The 20,567-nt window shown below is 44.3% G+C and overlaps 1 protein-coding gene across 1 annotated transcript in view; it reads left to right on the top strand.

The window, feature by feature from the left end:
• grik5 (glutamate ionotropic receptor kainate type subunit 5) overlaps positions 1–20,164 on the top strand; it is a 56,697-nt gene extending 36,533 nt beyond the window's left edge. Inside the window, exons 12-20 of the mRNA XM_062962677.1 lie at positions 188–391; positions 1,566–1,679; positions 3,891–4,000; positions 4,237–4,410; positions 7,448–7,613; positions 11,480–11,705; positions 12,854–12,982; positions 16,383–16,504; positions 18,318–20,164. Of these exons, the coding sequence (XP_062818747.1) occupies positions 188–391; positions 1,566–1,679; positions 3,891–4,000; positions 4,237–4,410; positions 7,448–7,613; positions 11,480–11,705; positions 12,854–12,982; positions 16,383–16,504; positions 18,318–18,965 (1,893 nt within the window). The 3' untranslated portion in view covers positions 18,966–20,164. The remainder of the gene's footprint in view (positions 1–187; positions 392–1,565; positions 1,680–3,890; positions 4,001–4,236; positions 4,411–7,447; positions 7,614–11,479; positions 11,706–12,853; positions 12,983–16,382; positions 16,505–18,317) is intronic.
• Positions 20,165–20,567: the final 403 nt, after the last annotated feature.

Raw genomic sequence — 20,567 nt, forward strand, 5'->3', positions numbered from 1 at the left:
CGAACAAGGCAGAATAGAGGGATTGTATGACTTCCCTGGATCTAAACACTATACCCCTATTGATGCAGGCCAAAATCCAATTGGCTTTTTTAGCAGCCGCATCACATAGTAGGCTCATATTTAACTTATTGTCCACGAGGACTCCAGGGTCTTTTACACATGCATTCATGCATTTGCTCCCTCGCAGGAGAACCCGTATGTCATGCGCCGCGCCAACTTCCAGGAGCTTCCGGGGCCGGAGCAGTACGAGGGCTTCTGCGTGGACATGCTGCACGAACTGGCCGACATCCTCAAGTTCCGCTTCCAGATCAAGCTGGTGGAAGATGGGCTCTACGGCGCCCCCGAGCCCAACGGCTCCTGGACCGGGATGGTGGGGGAGCTCATCAACCGGGTATGTGGCCTGGAAGAGAGAGAGAGAGGAAGGAAGGAGAGAAGGAAGGAAGGAGAAAAGGAAGGAGGGAGGAAAGGAAGGAAGGAAGGAAGGTGGGAAGGAAGGAGAGAAGGAAGGAAGGAGAAAAGGAAGGAGGGAGGAAAGGAAGGAAGGAAGGAAGGAAGGAAGGAAGGAAGGAAGGAAGGAAGGAAGAGCCCCCAACAGAAGGAGACCCCTCAAGGAGATCCCTCAGCCCTCTTCTCGTAGAAGGAACTCCAAAAGGAGATCCCAAAAGAATACAGACCCGTTGCCCTCGTCAAGAGAACTCTCCTCCCCAAAAGGAGACTCAAAAAAGGAGACCCTCTCCAAAAGGGAAACCCCCAAAAAGAAGCCCCCAAAGGAGACCCTCCTGGCCCTCTTTTCTTAGAAGGAACGCCAGAAGGAGACCCCAGGGAATCCCCCTAAAAGGAGACTTGAAAAATGGAGACCCCCAAAGGAGACCCTGCCCTCATTTCCAAAAGGGATCCTTCATGAAAGGAGTCGTCAGAAGGAGATCTCCCCAGCCCTCTTTTTGTAGAAGGAATGCCGCAAGGAGACCCCAGAACCGAAAACAATACAAACCCTTTGCCTTCATTTCATTGAGATCCCAAAAGGAGACCCCAAAAGAGACCACTGCCCTCATATCCTAGAGGGAAAGCCCCATAAAAGGAGACCCCAAAGGAAACTCCAAATTGAGGACCCCTCCCAAAAAAAAGAAGACACTAAAAGAAGACCCAAAAGATCCCGAACGGAGATCTAACGGAGACTCCTGGACTCTTTTCCAAGGGGAAATCCGCACAAGGAGACCACCCACCCACATTTCCTAGAGGAAACCCAAAACTCTTCATGGAATCTCCTTCTTCCTTTATGTTAATAGGGACCCATTTTTCCCCCAAGGTGGGGTCAAGGGGGCTGGGAAGCAGATATCAAACCAGACATGCGGACGTGATTTTCACAGACTTGTGTTGTGATGGCTTTTCATTCATTTCTGCCCCGAAACTGGGCCAAAGGGGCTTCCCATTGACACACCCCAGCACAACGAAGCAGTGCAGTCGAGGACGTGGGTGAAAGTCTCCCCGTGGTGTCTGTGGGCAGGGGCTGGGATGTGTAGTTTCCTCCTTGCTGACCGCTGGATCGCTCTCTTTTCTCCCGGCAGAAGGCCGATCTGGCGGTGGCGGCCTTCACCATCACGGCCGAGAGGGAGAAGGTCATCGACTTCTCCAAGCCCTTCATGACCCTGGGCATCAGCATCCTCTACCGCGTCCACATGGTAGTCCGCATTGCCTTTCGGGACCTGCCTGGGTGGCTTGGGAGGGAAAAACCATGTGCCTATATTCATATATATAGCCTCGGTGGTGAAGTGTGTTAAAGCACTGAGCTGCTGAACTTGCAGACCAAAAGCTCCCAGGTTCAAATCCCGGGAACGGAGTGAGCGCCTGCTGTCAGCTCCAGCTCCTGCCAACCTAGCAGTTTGAAAACATGCCAATGTGAGTAGATCAATAGGTACCGCTCAGGCAGGAAGGTAACGGCGCTCCATGCAGTCATGCCAGCGGCCACATGACCTTGGAGGTGTCTACGGACAACGCCGGCTCTTTGGCTTAGAAGTGGAGATGAGCCCCAACCCCCAGAGTCAGACATGACTGGACTTAATGTCAGGGGAAACCTTTAGCTTTACCTTATAAATCTTTTCTGCCACTACTATTTTGCACTTTATTGAGAAACTACCTCTCCCATTTGATATACTTTGCACTTTGGCCCAGATCCTTGTTTTACTCTCCTGCTTTTAATATTTTATGCTATATGTTGATTACTATGATGGTTTTATTGATATTGATGTTTTATTGTTGGTATAATTGTTTTATCATTTTATTGTTGTATGTTTTCGGGCTTGGTCCCCATGTAAGCCGCTCCGAGTCCCCATTGGGGAGATGGGGCAGGTTATAAAAATAAAGTTATTATTATTATTATTATTATTATTATTATTATTATTATTATTATTATTATTATTATAAATATAACACATACACATACATACACATACACACACATTCTTAGTTTACCTGGAATAATATATTATTATTATTATTATTATTATTATTATTATTATTATTATTATTATTATGTGTATGCAAGTACAGTAGAGTCTCACTTATCCAAGCTAAACGGGCCGGCAGAAACTTGGATAAGCGAATATCTTGGATAATAAGGAGGGATTAAGGAAAAGCCTATTAAACATCAAATTAGGTTATGATTTTACAAATTAAGCACCAAAACATCATGTTATACAACAAATTTGACAGAAAAAGTAGTTCAATACGCAGTAATGTTATGTTGTAATTATTTACGAATTTAGCACCAAAATATCACAATATATTGAAAACATTGACTACAAAAATGCCTTGGATAACCCATAACCTTGGATAAGCGAGTCTTGGACAAGTGAGACTCTACTGTAATAATAATATAGGAAGTGTGTAAGGGGGATTAATTCTTGCTGGCTAATAATGATAGTAGTAGTAGTAATAATGATAATAATAATAATGGTAAAAATCACCACCGGTCAGCTGCAAAAGGCCACCCTACCCATGCATATAATGCATGCATTATTTGCCGATACATCACATAATCCCAGCCACTTGAGAAGTGTCCAGCGTGTGAGCCAATACAACAGGCAGCAGAGGGATCTTGTTTGCTGTGGACTCATCTTGCTGTGTTTCAAATAATAATAATGGTGATGGTGATGATGTTGTTGTAAGTAAGAAGTGTGTAAGGGGGGGATTCCATCTTGCTGGCTAATAATGAAAATAGTAGTAGTAGTAGAAGTAGTAGTAGTAATACTAATCATAATATCACATGATGATGACAATGATGTTGTAAAAAGAACTATGTTAGAGGGTTTTATTCTGGCTAATAATAATAATAATAATATAAGAAGAAGTGTGTAAGGGGGATTCATTCTTGCTGGCAAATAATAGTAAATAACAACAACAAAACAACAACAACATAAGGCATGTGTAAGGGGTATTCATTCTTGCTGGCTAATAATAATGATAATAATAATAATAATAATAATAATACAACAGGAAAAACTCAGCCGCTCTCAGGACCTGAAGATTGAACTTCAGAGACTCTGGCAGAAACCAGTGCAGGTGGTCCCTGTGGTGATGGGCGCACTGGGTGCCGTGCCAAAAGATCTCAGCCGGCATTTGGAAACAATAGACATGGACAAAATTACGATCTGCCAACTGCAAAAGGCCACCCTACTGGGATCTGCACGCATCATCCGAAAATACATCACACAGTCCTAGATACTTGGGAAGTGTTCGACTTGTGATTTTGTGATACGAAATCCAGCATATCTATCTTGTTTGCTGTGTCATATAATGTCGTGTCAATAATAATAATAATAATAATAATAATAATAATAATAATAATGGGCCTTTCCCCTCCCTCCCTCCCTCCCTCCCTTCCTTCCTTCCAGGGGCGCAAGCCGGGCTACTTCTCCTTCCTGGACCCCTTCTCTCCGGCCGTCTGGCTCTTCATGCTCCTGGCCTACCTGGCGGTCAGCTGCGTCCTCTTCCTTGCCGCCCGGTGAGTGTCCCTTGCTGGCCGGACTCCGGGGCTTCTCCTCTGCGCTCTCTTGGGGTCTGCAGGGAGAGGGAAGGGGGCTTCGAGCTCTCTATACTATACAGCCATCTGTCGGGAGGGATCGGATGGTGTCTTCCTTAAGGGCAGAAGGGGGTCCCTCCCGACTCTGGGATCGTATGGTTCTATTATTATTGTTGTTATTATTATTGTTGTTCTTAACGTCCCTTCTCCTTTGGCAGGCTGAGCCCTTACGAGTGGTACAACCCGCACCCGTGCCTGCGGGAGAGGCACAACGTCCTGGAGAACCAGTATACACTGGGAAACAGCCTATGGTTCCCAGTGGGAGGCTTCATGCAGCAGGGCTCCGAGATCATGCCCCGGGCCCTCTCCACGCGGTGCGTCAGCGGCGTCTGGTAAGAGCAGAAAGCGCACACGGTAATGAGTGCGAGGAAAACCACACACCCACACATCACGGTTGTGCCTTTAATTCGGAATTTCTTCCTAATTCGGAAGTTTAGTGCTTTTGAAGTGAGTTCCGACCCACCTGCTCACTGCCTCTGTTGTTTTTAAAAAACTTTGAAAATTCCCAAGAAATCAGTAGATGGGTGAAATGTTATGAAACTTGATATTTATTCATTTATTTACATTATTTATATTCCGCCCTTCTTCTCACCCCGAAGGGGACTCAGGACGGATCACAATGCACGTATACATGGCAAACATTCAATGCCATTATTAGACATACGGCATGTACAGACAGGCAATTTAACGTTTTCCAGCTTCCAGCTTCATTGCGGTGTGGTCGATTCCGGCCACAGGGGGCGCTGCTGCTTCATCATCCATCCAGTGTGACACCGAGTCCTTGATGGAGTACTTCCTCATTCTTTTGCATGTTGCTGGAAGTTTTTTTATGGGGTCGTGGCTCAGTGTCTTAAAGCACTGAGTTGCTGAACTTAAACTTGCAGACCGAAAGGTCCCAGGTTCAAATCCGGGGAGCGGAGTGAGCGCCCGCTGTTAGCCCCAGCTTCTGCCAATCTAGCAGTTCAAAAACATTCCAATGTGAGTAGATCAATAGGTACCGCTCTGGCGGGAAGGTAACGGTGCTCCATGCAGTCATGCCGGCCACATGACCTTGGAGGTGTCTATGGACAACGCTGGCTCTTCAGCTTAGAAATGGAGATGAGCACCAACCCTGGACTTAACGTCAGGGGAATACCTTTACCTTACTATATACAGACAGGCAATTTAATGTTTTCCAGCTTCCGGCTTCATTGGGATGTGCTCGATTCCGGCCAAGAAAGACCATTGAAATAACTACGGATGTGGGGTGTGAGGTTATGGGTGCAAACAGAGCTGTCATTGTACTTTGGGGACTACAATTCCCAGAATCCCCCGTTCTTCCATTATGGGAGTTGTAGTCCCAAGGACAGAATAGGAACCCGCAGCAATGGGCTGATTTAAGAGCGACCTCCCGGCCGGGATCCTCAGAAACCCTTTTGCAGACAGACCGACCGCCTTTCAAATCTGCCTCTTTGCAAAAACATTCTGCTTAGGAGCCTTGGTGCTTTTTTTCCTTCCTCTTGGGACGATAACGAGGTCCGGAACCCGAAATTGGCTGCTTAATTAGAACTAAAGCCTTTCCTTGATTAATTGATGGGGGACGTTTCTAATTAACGAAGGCAACGTTTAATCCGCAAACGGAGAATTCGGGGCAGGCTGTTCCCGGGCAAAGAGGAACACAATGCAGGGAGCCCGGGGTCCCCATTGGGGTGGGCGGCGCTTGGGGGTCTTGGCCCCCAGATTTATTTCCTGTCGTTCCTGGCTCGTGTTTTATTCATTAATGCGGAGTTGAATGGAAAGGCAGGTATAATGGGTATGCTGGGATCCCGAACTGGGCACTGACCTGAATATTTTAAATTACTGTTTGAGCTAATCTTGTTTTAATGTTTGCATATTTGAGTATTTTAAATTGTATGCTGATGCTTTTAGGTTAAACCACTTTGAGCCTCCTTCAGGAGAGAGAAAGCGTGGTATAAATAACAATGACAACAACAACAATAATAATAATATCAACCTGTACTGTGTTTTCCCAGTTCTAATATAATAATAATAATAACAATAATACCAACCTGTACTGTGTGTTCCCAGTTCTAATAATAATAATAATAGTAATAATAATATCAACCTGTACTGTGTGTTCCCAGTTCTAATAATAATAATAGTAATAATAATATCAACCTGTACTGTGTGTTCCTGGTTCTAATAATAATAATAATAATAATAATAATAATAATAATAATAATAGTATCAACCTGTACTGTGTGTTCCCAGTTCTAATAATAATAATAATAATAATAATAATAATAATAATAATAATAATAATAATACCAGCCTGTACTGGGTGTTCCTGGTTCTAATAATAATAATACAATAATAACAACCTGTACTGTGTGTTCCCGGTTCTAATAATAATAATAATATCAACCTGTACTGTGTGTTCCTGGTTCTAATAATAATAATAATAATAATAATAATAATAATAATAATAATAGTATCAACCTGTACTGTGTGTTCCCAGTTCTAATAATAATAATAATAATAATAATAATAATAATAATAATAATAATAATAATAATAATACCAGCCTGTACTGGGTGTTCCTGGTTCTAATAATAATAATATAATAATATCAACCTGTACTGTGTGTTCCCGGTTCTAATAATAATAATAATATCAACCTGTACTGTGTGTTCCCGGTTCTAATAATAATAATAAAAATAATATCAACCTGTACTGTGTGTTCCCGGTTCTAACAATAATAATAATAATAACAATACATTTTATTACCTGCCTTTGCTTAAAGCTTGAGTCAAATAGTATGAACATAAAATATAATAATAATAATAATAATAATTTTATTTCTATACCCCGCCCCTATCTCCCCAAATTGTATTATAAGGTAAAGGTAAAGGTTTTCCCATGACGTTAAGTCTTGTCGCGCCTGACTGAGGGTTGGTGCTCATCTCCATTTCTAAGCCGAAGAGCCGGCATTGTCCATAGACACCTCCAAGGTCATGTGGCCACTGGCACGACTGCGTGGAACACCGTTACCTTCCCACCAGAGCAGTACCTATTGATCTACTCACGTTTGCATGTTTTCGAACGGCTAGGTTGGCAGAAGCTGGGGCTAACAGCTGGAGCTCACCCCGCTGCCTGGGTTGAAACCACTGACCTTTGGGTCAGCAAGTTCAGCAGCTCAGCGGTTTAACCCATTGCACCACCAAGGTCTCCATAAAGCCAAGCCTGTTGCAAAATGTATAGAAATATGCAAAGCCCGGTGTCTCCCATTCCAGTGGGGCAGGGAATCCATGCCTGGCTTGGCTGAGTTTAAAGTCTTCATTCAATGCATTTAATCCATTAAATACATTGTTGTTGTTGTTGTTGTGCCAGGTGGGCCTTCACGCTGATCATCATCTCCTCCTACACGGCCAACCTGGCCGCCTTCCTGACCGTCCAGCGCATGGAGGTCCCCATCGAGTCGGCCGATGACCTGGCCGACCAGACCAACATCGAGTACGGCACCATCCACGCCGGGTCCACCATGACCTTCTTCCAGGTCAGAAACAAAGCTGACAAACGTCTGGTTTACAAACGACTCATTGTTACGAACTGGGTTGGACTGGGGGCCCCTTTAAGCAGAAGGGGGGTGGACTAGATGGCCTTTGGGGGTCCCTTCCAAATCTATGATATTATATCTATCCCATATATATATATATATATATATATATATATATATATATATATATACACACACACACATACACACACACATATACATATACATATACATATACATATACATATACTGTATACACTCGAGTATAAGCCTAGCTTTTCAGCCCTTTTTTAAGACTCCCCGCAGCTGCGCATTGTCGCCAAAACGCTGCATTGAGGATGCAAGCGGCAGAGTTTTGTGGGGAAGGAGTTGCCAAGCTCATTCATCGCTATGATAAGTGCCTAGATTTGGATGGCAACTATGTTGAGAAGTGGTATTTGGGTGTGGCTTTCAACTGCAGATGGTAAATGTTTTCTCCTATACTTTGTTCTTTTTTAATTCCAAAACGTAATCTACTTTCTGGATAACCCTCGTAAATGTATACACACACACACATAGGCCATCCCCGAGTTAGAAACGAACGACTCCTTGTTAAGAGCAGGGCTGGGTTGGAGGGCCTTTGGGGGTCCCTTCCACAGCTATACTATATATATATATCTCTCTCACACACACACACACATTTATATAGGTCGTCCTTGAGTTTAAAATGTCCGACTGTCAGGATCTCTTCTCCCAGTTGTGCTGTGGGTAAGTCTTCCACCAGAAAAGCACCAAGACACACGCTGGTAGATTCCAACAGGTTTTTATTGTACAGAATACCAGAATATTCTCTGTAGCCCATTTGTATATGGGCTCTCACATACCAGAGGGTAATTGAGGTTTTATGGCTGGCCTGTCCAAGACACACGCTGGTAGATTCCAACAGGTTTTATTGTACAGAATACCAGAATATTCTCTGTAGCCCATTTATATAGGGGCTCTCACATACCAGAGGGTAATTGAGGTTTTATGGCTGGCCTGTCCAAGACACACGCTGGTAGATTCCAACAGGTTTTATTGTACAGAATACCAGAATATTCTCTGTAGCCCATTTATATAGGGGCTCTCACATACGAGAGGGTAATTAAGGTTTTATGGCTGGTCTGTCCAAGACACATGCTGGTAGATTCCAACAGGTTTTATTGTACAGAATACCAGAACCTTCTCTTTAGCCCATTTCTATAGGGGCTCTCACACACCAGAGGGTAATTGAGTTTTTATGGCTGGCCCGTTTTATGGCTGGCATCTGTTCTTTGTCAGCCAACCAGAGATATCAAAGGCCAGCTCTCCAAATGCATTTCCCAAACTCTTTGTGAAGGATCTTCGTGACCGTATTGTGTCCCTTTTGCTCCAGAAGAAAATACATTTCCCATGCAAAGCCCCCTGGGAAATCACCCCAACGGAGCCACTGGCCGGTTTTGCTGGGCAGCCGGGCTGACCTTCAGTGGTCACTCTGGCCGGAGTCCGGTCCCGTCCCTTTCGTCCCTTTCCCTTTATCCCGAGGTCAGGCCACGGATCCCAAAGGACACTTGGGGGGGGGAGGTTTCCATGGCGACGGTCGCCAAGGTGGCGGTGACCGGTCCCCCATCCCTCCCTCTCCTCTTGTCTCCATCCTGCTCTCCGTTGCCCTGACAACCCGTCTCCGTAGTAACAGCAGCCTTTGCTCCCGGAGACGACGTTAATGAAGGGGAATCGATCGATAAACAAGGCGGCGGATGGACGGAGGGATGGACAATGGGTTTGGGGGAAAGGAGGACGTTCCGGCTGACCAAGAGGCTTCCTTGGACACAATGGCATCCGAAATGTCCATTTATAATAAAGGACATGGGCTTTTGAAGGAAGGAAAAAGAGGAAAATATCAAACGGATACGTCCTGCCTTTGATACTGGGCTCAGGCAGCAGGTGCTTCTTAGTTTGGAGGCCAAGTATCAATTCATTAATCAATCAATCAATGCAATGACTTTATTCTTCTCCACTTTGGAACCAGGCGTAGATCCCAGCAAAAAGTGGCTCAAAGATATTCATAACAGGAAAATGTAGTGATAGGAATAATAATAATAATAATAATAATAATAATAATAATAATAATAATAATAATAATAATAATACACACCCCTCCCTGTGGATCAATTAAGAATGATGACACTATATCATATGATTTTTGTACCTGAGTTATAAATGTCCTTATTTCTGAATTGGTTCTATCATAAAAACATGGGAAATAATACTTTCAAGCTAAGAACAGAATGTTTTTCGAATGTTGTTATATAGTGAAATCATCTGTGATTATGATTCCCTTGATTTAGACACAATGCAATTGATGTGGCCATTGCACATTGTTGTTGTTATTATTATTATTGTTGTTGTTGATTGGGGCACAAAGCAATGGATGTGGCCATTGCATGAAGAAGTAATAATATTAATAATTCTCTTCTTGATTGAGGCACAAAGCAATGAATGCGACTATTACATGAGGAAATAATAATAATAGTAATTATTATTATTGTTATTATTATTGAGGAACAAAGCAATGGCTGCAACCATTACATGAAGAAATAATAATAATTTTCTTGATTGAGACACAAAGCAATGGACGTGACCATTACATGAAGAAATTGTTATTATTATTGTCATCATCATCTTGATTGAGGCACAAAGCAATGGATGTGACCATTACATGAAGAAATAATAATAATTTTATTGATTGAGACACAAAGCAATGGATGTGACCATAACATGAAGAAATAATAATTTTTGATTGAGGTACAAAGTAATAGATGCGACCATTACATGAAGAAATAATAATTTTGTTGATTGAGACACAAAACAATAGATGCGACCATTACATGAAGAAATAATAATAATTTTCTTAATTGAGGCACAAAGCAATGGATGCGACCATAACATGAAGAAATAATTATTTTTGATCGAGGTACAAAGTAATAGATGCGACCATTACATTAATAATAACAATAACAATAATAATAATAATAATTTTCATGATTAAGACACAAAGCAATATACGTGACCATTACATGAAGAAATTATTATTTTTTGTAGTATTATCATCATCTTCTTGATAGAGGCGCAAAGCAATGGATGCAACCATTACATGAAGAAATAATAATTTTTGATTGAGGTACAACGTAATAGATGCGACCATTACATGAATAATAATAATAATTTTCTTGATTAAGACACAAAGCAATATACGTGACCATTGCATAAATAAATTATTATTAGTATTATTATTATCATCATCTTCTTGATTGAGACACAAAGCAATGGATGTGACCATTACATGAAGAAATAATATTTTTTGATTGAGGTACAACGTAATAGATGCGACCATTACATGAATAATAATTTTCTTGATTAAGACACAAAGCAATATACGTGACCATTACATAAAGAAATTATTATTAGTATTACTATTATCATCATCTTCTTGATTGAGACACAAAGCAATGGATGTGACTATTACATGAATAATAATAATAATAATAATAATAATAATAATTTTATTGATTAAGACACAAAGCAATATATGTGACCATTACATAAAGAAATTATTATTAGTATTATTATTATCATCATCATCTTGATTGAGGCACAAAGCAATGGATGCGACCATTACATGAAGAAATAATAATAATAATAATTCTCTTCCTGATTGAGACACACCTGCCCCAGATGGAATCCTAGAGTTAGAAGGGATCCCAAGGGTCATCCAGTCCAGCTCTGTCCTGCCATTTATGGGCCAGGATCAAAAACTGTGTGACGATGTCCTCCAACCGGCTTCCCTCCCTCCCTCTGTTTCTGGGCAGAACTCCCGGTACCAGACGTACCAGCGGATGTGGAACTACATGCACTCCAAGCAGCCGAGCGTCTTCGTCAAGAGCACCGAGGAGGGCATCGCCCGGGTCCTCAACTCCAAGTACGCCTTCCTGCTGGAGAGCACCATGAACGAGTACCACCGCCGCCTCAACTGCAACCTCACCCAGATCGGGGGGCTGCTGGACACCAAGGGCTACGGCATCGGCATGCCCCTCGGTCAGTGGCCCAAGGGGGCGGGGCCAGGGGTGGGCCAAGGGTCAGCAGCAGGCACTTCTCTGGGGCCACTGAGGCCGTCCAGCCTGACCCAGGCTTTGTCCTTGGGCATCGCATTGTGCAGCTGCAGGCCATGACTGAGGCTTCCTATTATTATTATTATTATTATTATTATTATTATTATTATTATTATTATTATTATTATCCTCATCATCATTATTATTATTTATATCCTGCATTGTGCCACAGCAAGTCACTCCTGTGACTTCCTATTAATATTATTGTTGTAGTAGTAGTTGTTGTTGTTGTTATTACCTTGCATTGTGCTGCTTCAGGTCACCACTGTGGCTCCCGATTATTATTATTATTATTATTATTATTATTATTATTATTATTATTATTATTGACACAACGACGTTGTATGACACAGCAAACAAGATAGATATGCTGGATTTCGTTTCACAAAATCACAAGTCGAACACTTCCCAAGTGTCTAGGACTGTGTGATGATGATGATGATGATTATTATTATTATGTTTATTTATATCCTGAATTGTGCCACAGCAAGTCACTCCTGTAACTTCCTATTAATATTATTATTGTTGTTGTGCTTGTTGTTGTTGTTACCTTGCATTGTGCTGCTGCAGGTCACAACTGTGGTTCCTTATTATTATTATTATTATTATTATTATTATTATTATTATTATTATTATTACCACCACTCATTGTGCCACTGCAAGTCACTACTGGGCTTCTATTATTAATATTATTATTATGTTTATTTATGTATTTATGTGGTTTATTTGTACCTCGTTGTGCATGTTGTTCAACTCCCATCTTCTGTGGGTTTGTGCAACCTTTCCAAGTCCATTCATACTAAACCAGGCATGGACAAACTTGGTAGGCTGTTAGGAATTGTGGGAGTTGGAGTCCGAAACACCTGGAGGGAGGGCCGAAGATGGCCCATGCCTGTACTAATAGACTTGGCTCTAAATAAGTGAGGGCCTCTCCAGTTAACCCTTGCCGTGGGTCCTGTCTGTCTGGCGGCCCGTTTTGGGCCCGATCTGGACGCACGGAGCCAACGCTGGGGGCGGGATGGGTCTGGGTGTCAATCTTGTGGCTGGGTGTCAATCTTGCCCCTCCTCCGCCAGGCTCCCCGTTCCGCGACGAGATCACGCTGGCCATCCTCCAGCTGCAGGAGAACAACCGGCTGGAGATCCTGAAGCGGAAGTGGTGGGAGGGCAGCAAGTGCCCCAAGGAGGAGGACCACCGAGCCAAAGGTCAGGGGTCCACGGTCAGCGGAAGGGAGCGGGTGGGCGGGCGGGTGGGAGACCCCAATTGGGAACACATAGGACAGGAAGGGACCCTTGGGACCTCGACTTGGGTGCATCGTGCCCATTAGGCATGTGCAAAAAGATCGGGAGAATCGGAATTCGTAAGAAAATCGGAAGTTTTGTAAGTCGGAAGCCACCCTGAAATATTTTAGAATCAAAACCAACCCCATACTTTTTATTTTAGTTTTGCAAATCTTAGAAGGCTCCCAAAGTCAGTTTCATATTCAATACAAGGAAGCAAAATCGTTAAGCCAAAAAGGCTGCCTGCCTGGAATTAATGGCGTCTCGGCATTAGGAGCCGGGAAAAGAGGGAGCAGTGCATTTTGGGAGCAGCACAGAACTCTGGGAAATGTAATTCGGGAAGGGGAGGAGCCCTATGTCAAAGAATTCAAAAGGCTCTGCCCCAAACTACGTTTCCCAGCATGCATTAGCATCAGAAAGCACCAATCAGGAGAGGAGATTGGTCTGTCGCCACTGCCAACCCAGAATTCCAATGCATTTGTTGATGTTCTACACTATGATTTCTGTTCCTGGGTTATCAATGTCAGTTCCGAATTGGGTCTGTCATAAAAACATGGTGACAGTCTATCACAGTGATTCCCAAAGTGGGTGCTACCGCCCCCTGGTGGGCGCTGCAGCAATTCAGGGGGGCGGTGATGGCCACAGGTGCATTTGAATGTTTTAACTTATTTTGCATTACCTTTCTATTCTGAGTTCAAAAAATAGTTTCATAATTTCAAACTTCAATGTTTCTAATTTACACCTTTCTTTTTTTATGAAAAAGGTAGAAACATTAATATATATATCTTTCTGTTTAATTGCTGTAAAAATGTAAAAGAAATTAATTTCTAGGAGGCGCTGAGTAATATTTTTTCTGGAAAGAGGGCGGTAGACCAAATAAGTTTGGGAACCACTGTTCTATCACTTTGCAAAAAATGTTGTCTTTGCGCAAGGGACGTCGTCCTATAGATAGCAGCACGTTTTGCTTGGTTGAGTCTCCACCAATTTAGCGATGTTTCTGCCACAAAAACAATGTTCCTGGAGTAAAACAACTAATTCCATAGTAAAGACTACACAATTAAACAAGAAATAACACTTTGAAACTAAGAACAGATTTTCTTTATTATTAAAAAAAGTTGTTTATAAAAACTTTGAAAATTCTCCAAAAATCTGTGGATAAGCGAAACGTTCTGAAATTTGATGGGCTAACAGTGGACAGTGCATTCTACCACTGTGGCAGTAAATATCTCTAAAAATGAGGGAAATAGGAGCCCCTGAAGTCTCCCCAATTATAGTAATGATTATGTGCAATTATTACAGCAAAATAGTAGCAAAATTTCATTAGTCTCGGTATAGTAACAAAATTTTCACCAAGTATGCTTTAGAAGCAGCCATGGCAACACTCTTCAAGGGGCTCCCTCTGGTGGCCGCCGGGGGAGACGCAGGCAGACAAGGGTAGACATTGCAAGGGATTTATTATCTGCAGTTTGCAAGGAATTTATTGGAATATAAAACCCATTTTTTTGTTCCTGAGTTACAAATGTCATTATTTCCTCATTGTTTTCATCATGAAAACATGGGAACAGTTTATTAAACTGTAAAACATTTGCTTTTGCAGAAAGGTCCTGCAGTACGTTTTGCTTTAGTTGTTATTATTATCCTCTTGAATTACTACTGCTACTACTAGTCCCTTGATGTGGCCATTGTATGAAGATATTATTATTATTATTCTCCTCTTCTTGATTGAGACACGAAACAATAGATGTGGCCATTGCACAAGGAAATAATAATAATAATAATAATAATAATAATAATAATAATAAATACTTGATTGAGACACAAAGGAAGGACAGCATTGCACATGCGTAGCGCCCCTGAGCATAGTGTGCAGAGTGCCGGCTGTAGTGCGTGGAAATAGCAATTTCTGCTGTTCCTTGAGTTCTCCTTGGCCATCATCCCTCTTTTCTTCTTTCTTTCACGGCTGCAGGAAAGGCAACTGTTTCTACTTTTGTTGTTGTTGTTGTGTATCAGCCATCAAAGCAAATACACAGAGGAAACAACTACAGATACTAAATGTTTTGCAAACTGCAGGTAATAAATATCTTGCAAATTAGTAGCTTTGCAAACTGCAGATAACACCATGTTAACAAAATTTGAAAAATGTCCTGTTCCTGAAAAGAAACAGAAGTCATAGCACACCATCAAACCACTCCCGACAGATGGCCAACAGCCTCTAAATAAAGAAATCTGTTCCTGGTTTGAAAGTGTTTTTTCCTGTTTAATTGTGCAGTCCTGACTTTGAAAGTAAGTAAGTAAGTAAAAGTTTATTTGTATACCGCCCTCTCTCCCGAAAGGGACTCAGGGCGGTTTCCAATATAAAATCAGCATAAAACATCTATATATATAAAAGGGTAATGGAATTTTGGCCTAGGACAAAACAACAAAACTACACATCCCAGAAACACTAAACTTGGCAGCACAACCCCTCATCCATGCCTCTACGTTCATACAACAAAAAGAAAAGAAAAATAAAGTCCTCATTAGAGGGAGAGGAAGAATTGTTTTTATCCAATTGCTGCCAGTTAGAAGGCTAAGTTCCACCCACTTGGTCTCCTAGCAACCCACGCAGCCCAGGGAACAGGCAGAGTTAGGCCTCACTTAGGCCTCTTCCACACTGCCTATAAAATACAGATTATCAGATTTGAACTGGATTATATGGCAGTGTAGACTCAAGGCCCTTCCACACAGCTATATAACCCATTTATAATGGACTTAATGTAAGGTAAAACCTTCACCCTTTACCTTAACTACCACCAATTCCTCAATACTTTATTTCCCAGACCACCAGACTTCGCCACAGCAACGCGTGGCTGTGCACAGCTAGTTGTACAATAAAACACTGAAAACACTATAAAACGCTATAAGAATTAAAAAAAAAAACATAACAATTGACTAAAACAATCACATAAACAGAAGCAATATAATCACTCAAATAACATATGAAAGTAGTTGTTCTATATCAGGAACCTTGTTTTTTGTGGATGAATTAGTTGAGAGTCGACGATGAGATATATTCATTGGAAAACCACGAGAGCCAAACGTGCAAAACCAGGATGATGTCCTTCCCGTGGAAACAAAGTTTGTGCAGCTTACTACACTTTCCCCATATTTTTATGATAGAACTCATTAGGAAATGGCATTTATAACCCAGGAACAACAATCGTGTCCCAGGGTGTAATAATCAGAAGTCAGGTGTCGAATGTCATTGGGTCCCATCTATGGCCTAAATCTATCTTTCTTCTTTCCTTCTTTCTTTCCTTCTTTCTCCTTCTCCGCTCCGGACCAGGGCTGGGCATGGAGAACATCGGGGGCATCTTCGTGGTGCTCATCTGCGGCCTCATCATCGCCGTCTTCGTGGCTGTCATGGAGTTTGTGTGGGCCACGCGGCGCTCGGCCGAGCACGAGGAGGTGAGCCATGTTCTCCCCCTTCTTTCTCTGGGGCCTTCTCACTACCTTCTTCGCGATTTGAAAGAAGGACCGTCCGACACCTTCCAAGGCAGTCCTGAATCCACTGGAGTGGGAAGGGACCCTAGAGGTCATCTAGCCTGGTCCCATTTAGCTATGCAGGAGCCACAAGAGATTCCTGGCTTTGGAAGGGACTCCAACGGACATCTAGTCTGATCCCATTCACACCCATGGAATCCAGGCTTTGGAAGGGGCCCAAGAGGTCACCTATACCAATCCAATACAGCCATTCCGGAACCTCCATAGAATCCTTGCTTTGGAAGGGTCCCACAAAGGCCATTTAGTCTCATCCCATTCAGCTATGGAATCCTCGCTTTGGAAGGAACTCCCAAAGGCCATCGTATCCAATCCCATTCGGTATTGCTGGAACTTCCATAGAATCCTGGTTTTGGAAGGGAGCCCCAGAGGCAATCTAGTCTGATCCCATTCAACTATGCAGGAACCTCGATAGAATCCTAGCTTTGGAAAGAACCCCAAAATCCATCTAGTCCAGGCATGGGCAAACTTCGGCCCTCCAGGTGTTTTGGACTTCAGCACCGGGAGGGCTGATCTATTCTGATCCAATTACCATATATACTCAAAGATAAGCCGAGTTTTTCAGCCCTTATAATGGGGTCAAGGCCAGGCAGCGGAGCCTGGGGGCCATGGCTTGCAATAGATGAGATACATCCTCTTCCTCTCCCTTATCAGTGTGTTTTCTTTTCCAAAGCCTCCCTCGCTCTTAATCAAGGGAATGTTTTGAAAAGAGAATCAGGAAGAAGAAAAATACATATTCATTAATCTTATGAAAGCATTTTCCCCTGAACTATTTGTTAATCTCTCCTACAGATATATAGGTATTTCGCCCTGCAAGCCTTTGCAATCCCTGTGTTCCTAACCTATATATCTGTATCTATCCATATACATTAATTTTATATATTAATTTCCCCCTCATACGGTATGTTTGCAGGGCTTTACAAATCCGATAGATAGATAGATATATAGATTTCCACGTACCTGTGTATCTGTATCTAGATGTATACAATATTTTTATATATTAATTTTCCCCTCACATATTTACAAGTCTCTGCAAATCCTGTATAGATAGAATTATCTATAGACAGAGAGATGTCTAAAGACATATATGGATATAGATATATAGGGTTTGCAAATGTTGCAGGGGGGAAATGCGCACACAAATATATATAGACATGTCTAGATAGATAAAAAATGTAGATATATAGGGCTTGCAAATATTGCAGGGGAAATGCTCACACATATATATAGATGTCTGGCTACAAATATAGATATGTCTAGATAGATAAAAATATAGATATATAGGGCTTGCAAATATTGCAGGGGAAACACACACACACACACACATATATATAGATGTCTGGCTAGATATAAGCATAGATATATAGGGCTTGCAAATATTGCAGGAGGGAAATGCACATATATAGAGAGAGAGGATTTACAAACGTTTCAGGGGGAAATGCATATGTGAAATTAGTATATATAATGATAGATCTCAATCTAGCTCTGCATTGTTTAGATAGCCATTGAATGGTTGCCTGTTACTATGTCGGAAGCCGGCCTGAGTCCCCATGGGGAGATCTGGGTAGAAACAAAATTTATTATTATTATTATTATTATTATTGGTCATAAAGGGACCCGCAAGGGATCCTGGCTGGGGAAGGGCCCCCCAGAGGGCACCTAGCCCAGCCCCTGACCAACCCTCTCTTCCCTTCCCTTCCCTTCTCTTGTCCGCTTGCAGATCTCCGTCTGCCAGGAGATGCTCCGCGAGCTGCGCCACGCCGTCTCCTGCCGCAAGCCCTCCCGCGCCCGCCGCCGCCCGCGCCGCCACCACCACCACCACCACCACCACCTGGGCGCGGGGCCCGGCTCCCTGTCGTCGTCGTCCTCGCGGGGGGGGCCGCTGTCCCTGCGCGCGGTGCGGGAGATGCGCCTCAGCAACGGGAAGCTCTACTCGGGGAGCCTGGCCTCGGACCCCGGACCCCAGCGCCTCCTCGAGGAGCCCCCGGCCCCCCCGACCGGGGGGAGGAGGGGGAGGGGGACCCCCCCCGGCCCTGCGCCCACGTGCGCATCTGCCACGAGTGCCGGCGCATCCAGACTCTGCGGGGAGGGGCGCCCCCGACCCCCCGGGGGACCCCCCTGCTGCCCCCCCCCTCCGCCCCCCCCACGAGCGCGAGGAGGGCTCCCCCCGGCCGGGCAGGAAGGGGGGAGGGGCCTCCGCGGGGGGAGGGGCCTCGGGGGGAGGAGGGGGAGGCCAGGCGGAGTGAGCCCCCCCATGGCCCCCCCGTTGCCCCCCTCCCCCTGCCTTCGCTCTCTCCGGCGGAGGCCCTCGGTAGACATGTACGCTGTGCGTATGCCTTTGGGGGACCCCGAAAGACCCCCCATATGAAAAGCCCTGTCTACTTTTGGGGGGCAGCAAAGCCCCAACCCTCGACCCCAAAGGGAGGCCTGCTTTGGGAGAAGAGGAATTCCGGGCGGACATTGGCAGCCCCCCTCTCTCTCTCTCTCTCTTGAGTGGACACTGGGACCTCGGGTCACTTTTTTGGGTGGACGATGGGACCTCACAGCCGTCTTTGCAGGCTCCGTCCGGCCCCACGATGCAGCGAAAGCACGGCCGGAACATCTTGGGGGGCCATGGAAGACGGCCGAAGCCCCTCGACCCAATTCCGTGGGGTGAAAAGAGACAGAAGGCCCCCTCGGCCCAACTTTGGGGGGTCGCGGGAGATGGCGGAAGCCCCCAGCCCAGTCTTATGGGGTCACGCATTACGGCAGAAGCCCCTCGACCCAATTTTGTGGGATATCGATGCCCTCTTTGTGGGCGAAAGGAGTTGGCAGAAGCCCCCAACCCCACCCCACGGAGCATTATGGGACGGCAGGAGACCCCTTGACCCAACTTTAGGATGGGGAAAACAGACGGAAGACCCTCTTAACCCAACTTTGTGGGTCATGAGACACGGCAGAGCCCCCCAACCCGGTCTCATGGGGTCGCACATTATGGCAGGAGCCCCCCACCCAATGTTTTGGGGGCGGAAAGAGACGAAAGGGAAACAGGGAACCCCATTGTTTGGAGTCATAGGAAATGAGGGGAACGCTATTCTATGGGGTGAGCCGACCCTTGCGGACCCCCCCTCTCTGCCTTGACCCCCACCTTTCTGCCGTCGGTGCCCAAAAACTATTGGGTTTGAAGGGATGCCCCGAAAAAGATGCCGCTGTCCCAATCTTGGGGGGACACTCTACCCGCTGGGGACACTCCACCCGCTTTGCCTTTCTAGTAATATAGGGGCCCCTTCCCCTTTGGGGGCGAAAGGTTGACGCTGGGGGGAAGAGGCCCATCGAGGCCCCAATATAAGGGATTGTGGGGTCCCACGGAAGGGGGTCGGGGCCCGGGAGCCCCCCTCCCTCAACAACAACAACAATGTCTTGTCTGTCTTTTTTTTAATTTCCGTTTTCTTTCATTCCTTCTTTTTTGGGAGAAATTTCTATCTAGGAGCCAAAAAGAAAAAGAAACGGAGACTTTAGTGGCAAACACCCCCTGACTCCCCCCCCCCTCAAATGACAAAATAAACGTGAAAATACTTGATTCTTTTACGCGGCCGAAGGGAGAACATTCCTTATTTGGGTTGGACGGGTTGGACTACAACTCCCAGCATCCCCCAGTTATTGCCGGTTGTGGGGTGGGGCCCCCTGTTGGACACGCAAAGGGTGGCAAGAGACGGAAGGCCCCTTTGGCCCGTGGTCAAGCAAGGCGGTCAATGCTTTTTGACCACAGCTCTCCAGGCAAGAGTGTCACCCTATGGCACTTCGCCCTGCAAGTCAGACATATGGGACTAGGGAAGGAGCTTCCTTGCACTACAAATCCCAGAATGATGAAGGATTAGAAGGCAGGATTGTCCAGTGTGCCGATGGGACCCAAATTATTATATAATAATAATAATAATAATAATAATAATAGCATTTCATAACTGTGAGGTTTTCTAAAATGAAATAGAAA

Source organism: Anolis carolinensis, unplaced genomic scaffold (genome assembly GCF_035594765.1).
Source record: "Anolis carolinensis isolate JA03-04 unplaced genomic scaffold, rAnoCar3.1.pri scaffold_10, whole genome shotgun sequence".
NCBI lineage: Eukaryota > Metazoa > Chordata > Lepidosauria > Squamata > Dactyloidae > Anolis > Anolis carolinensis.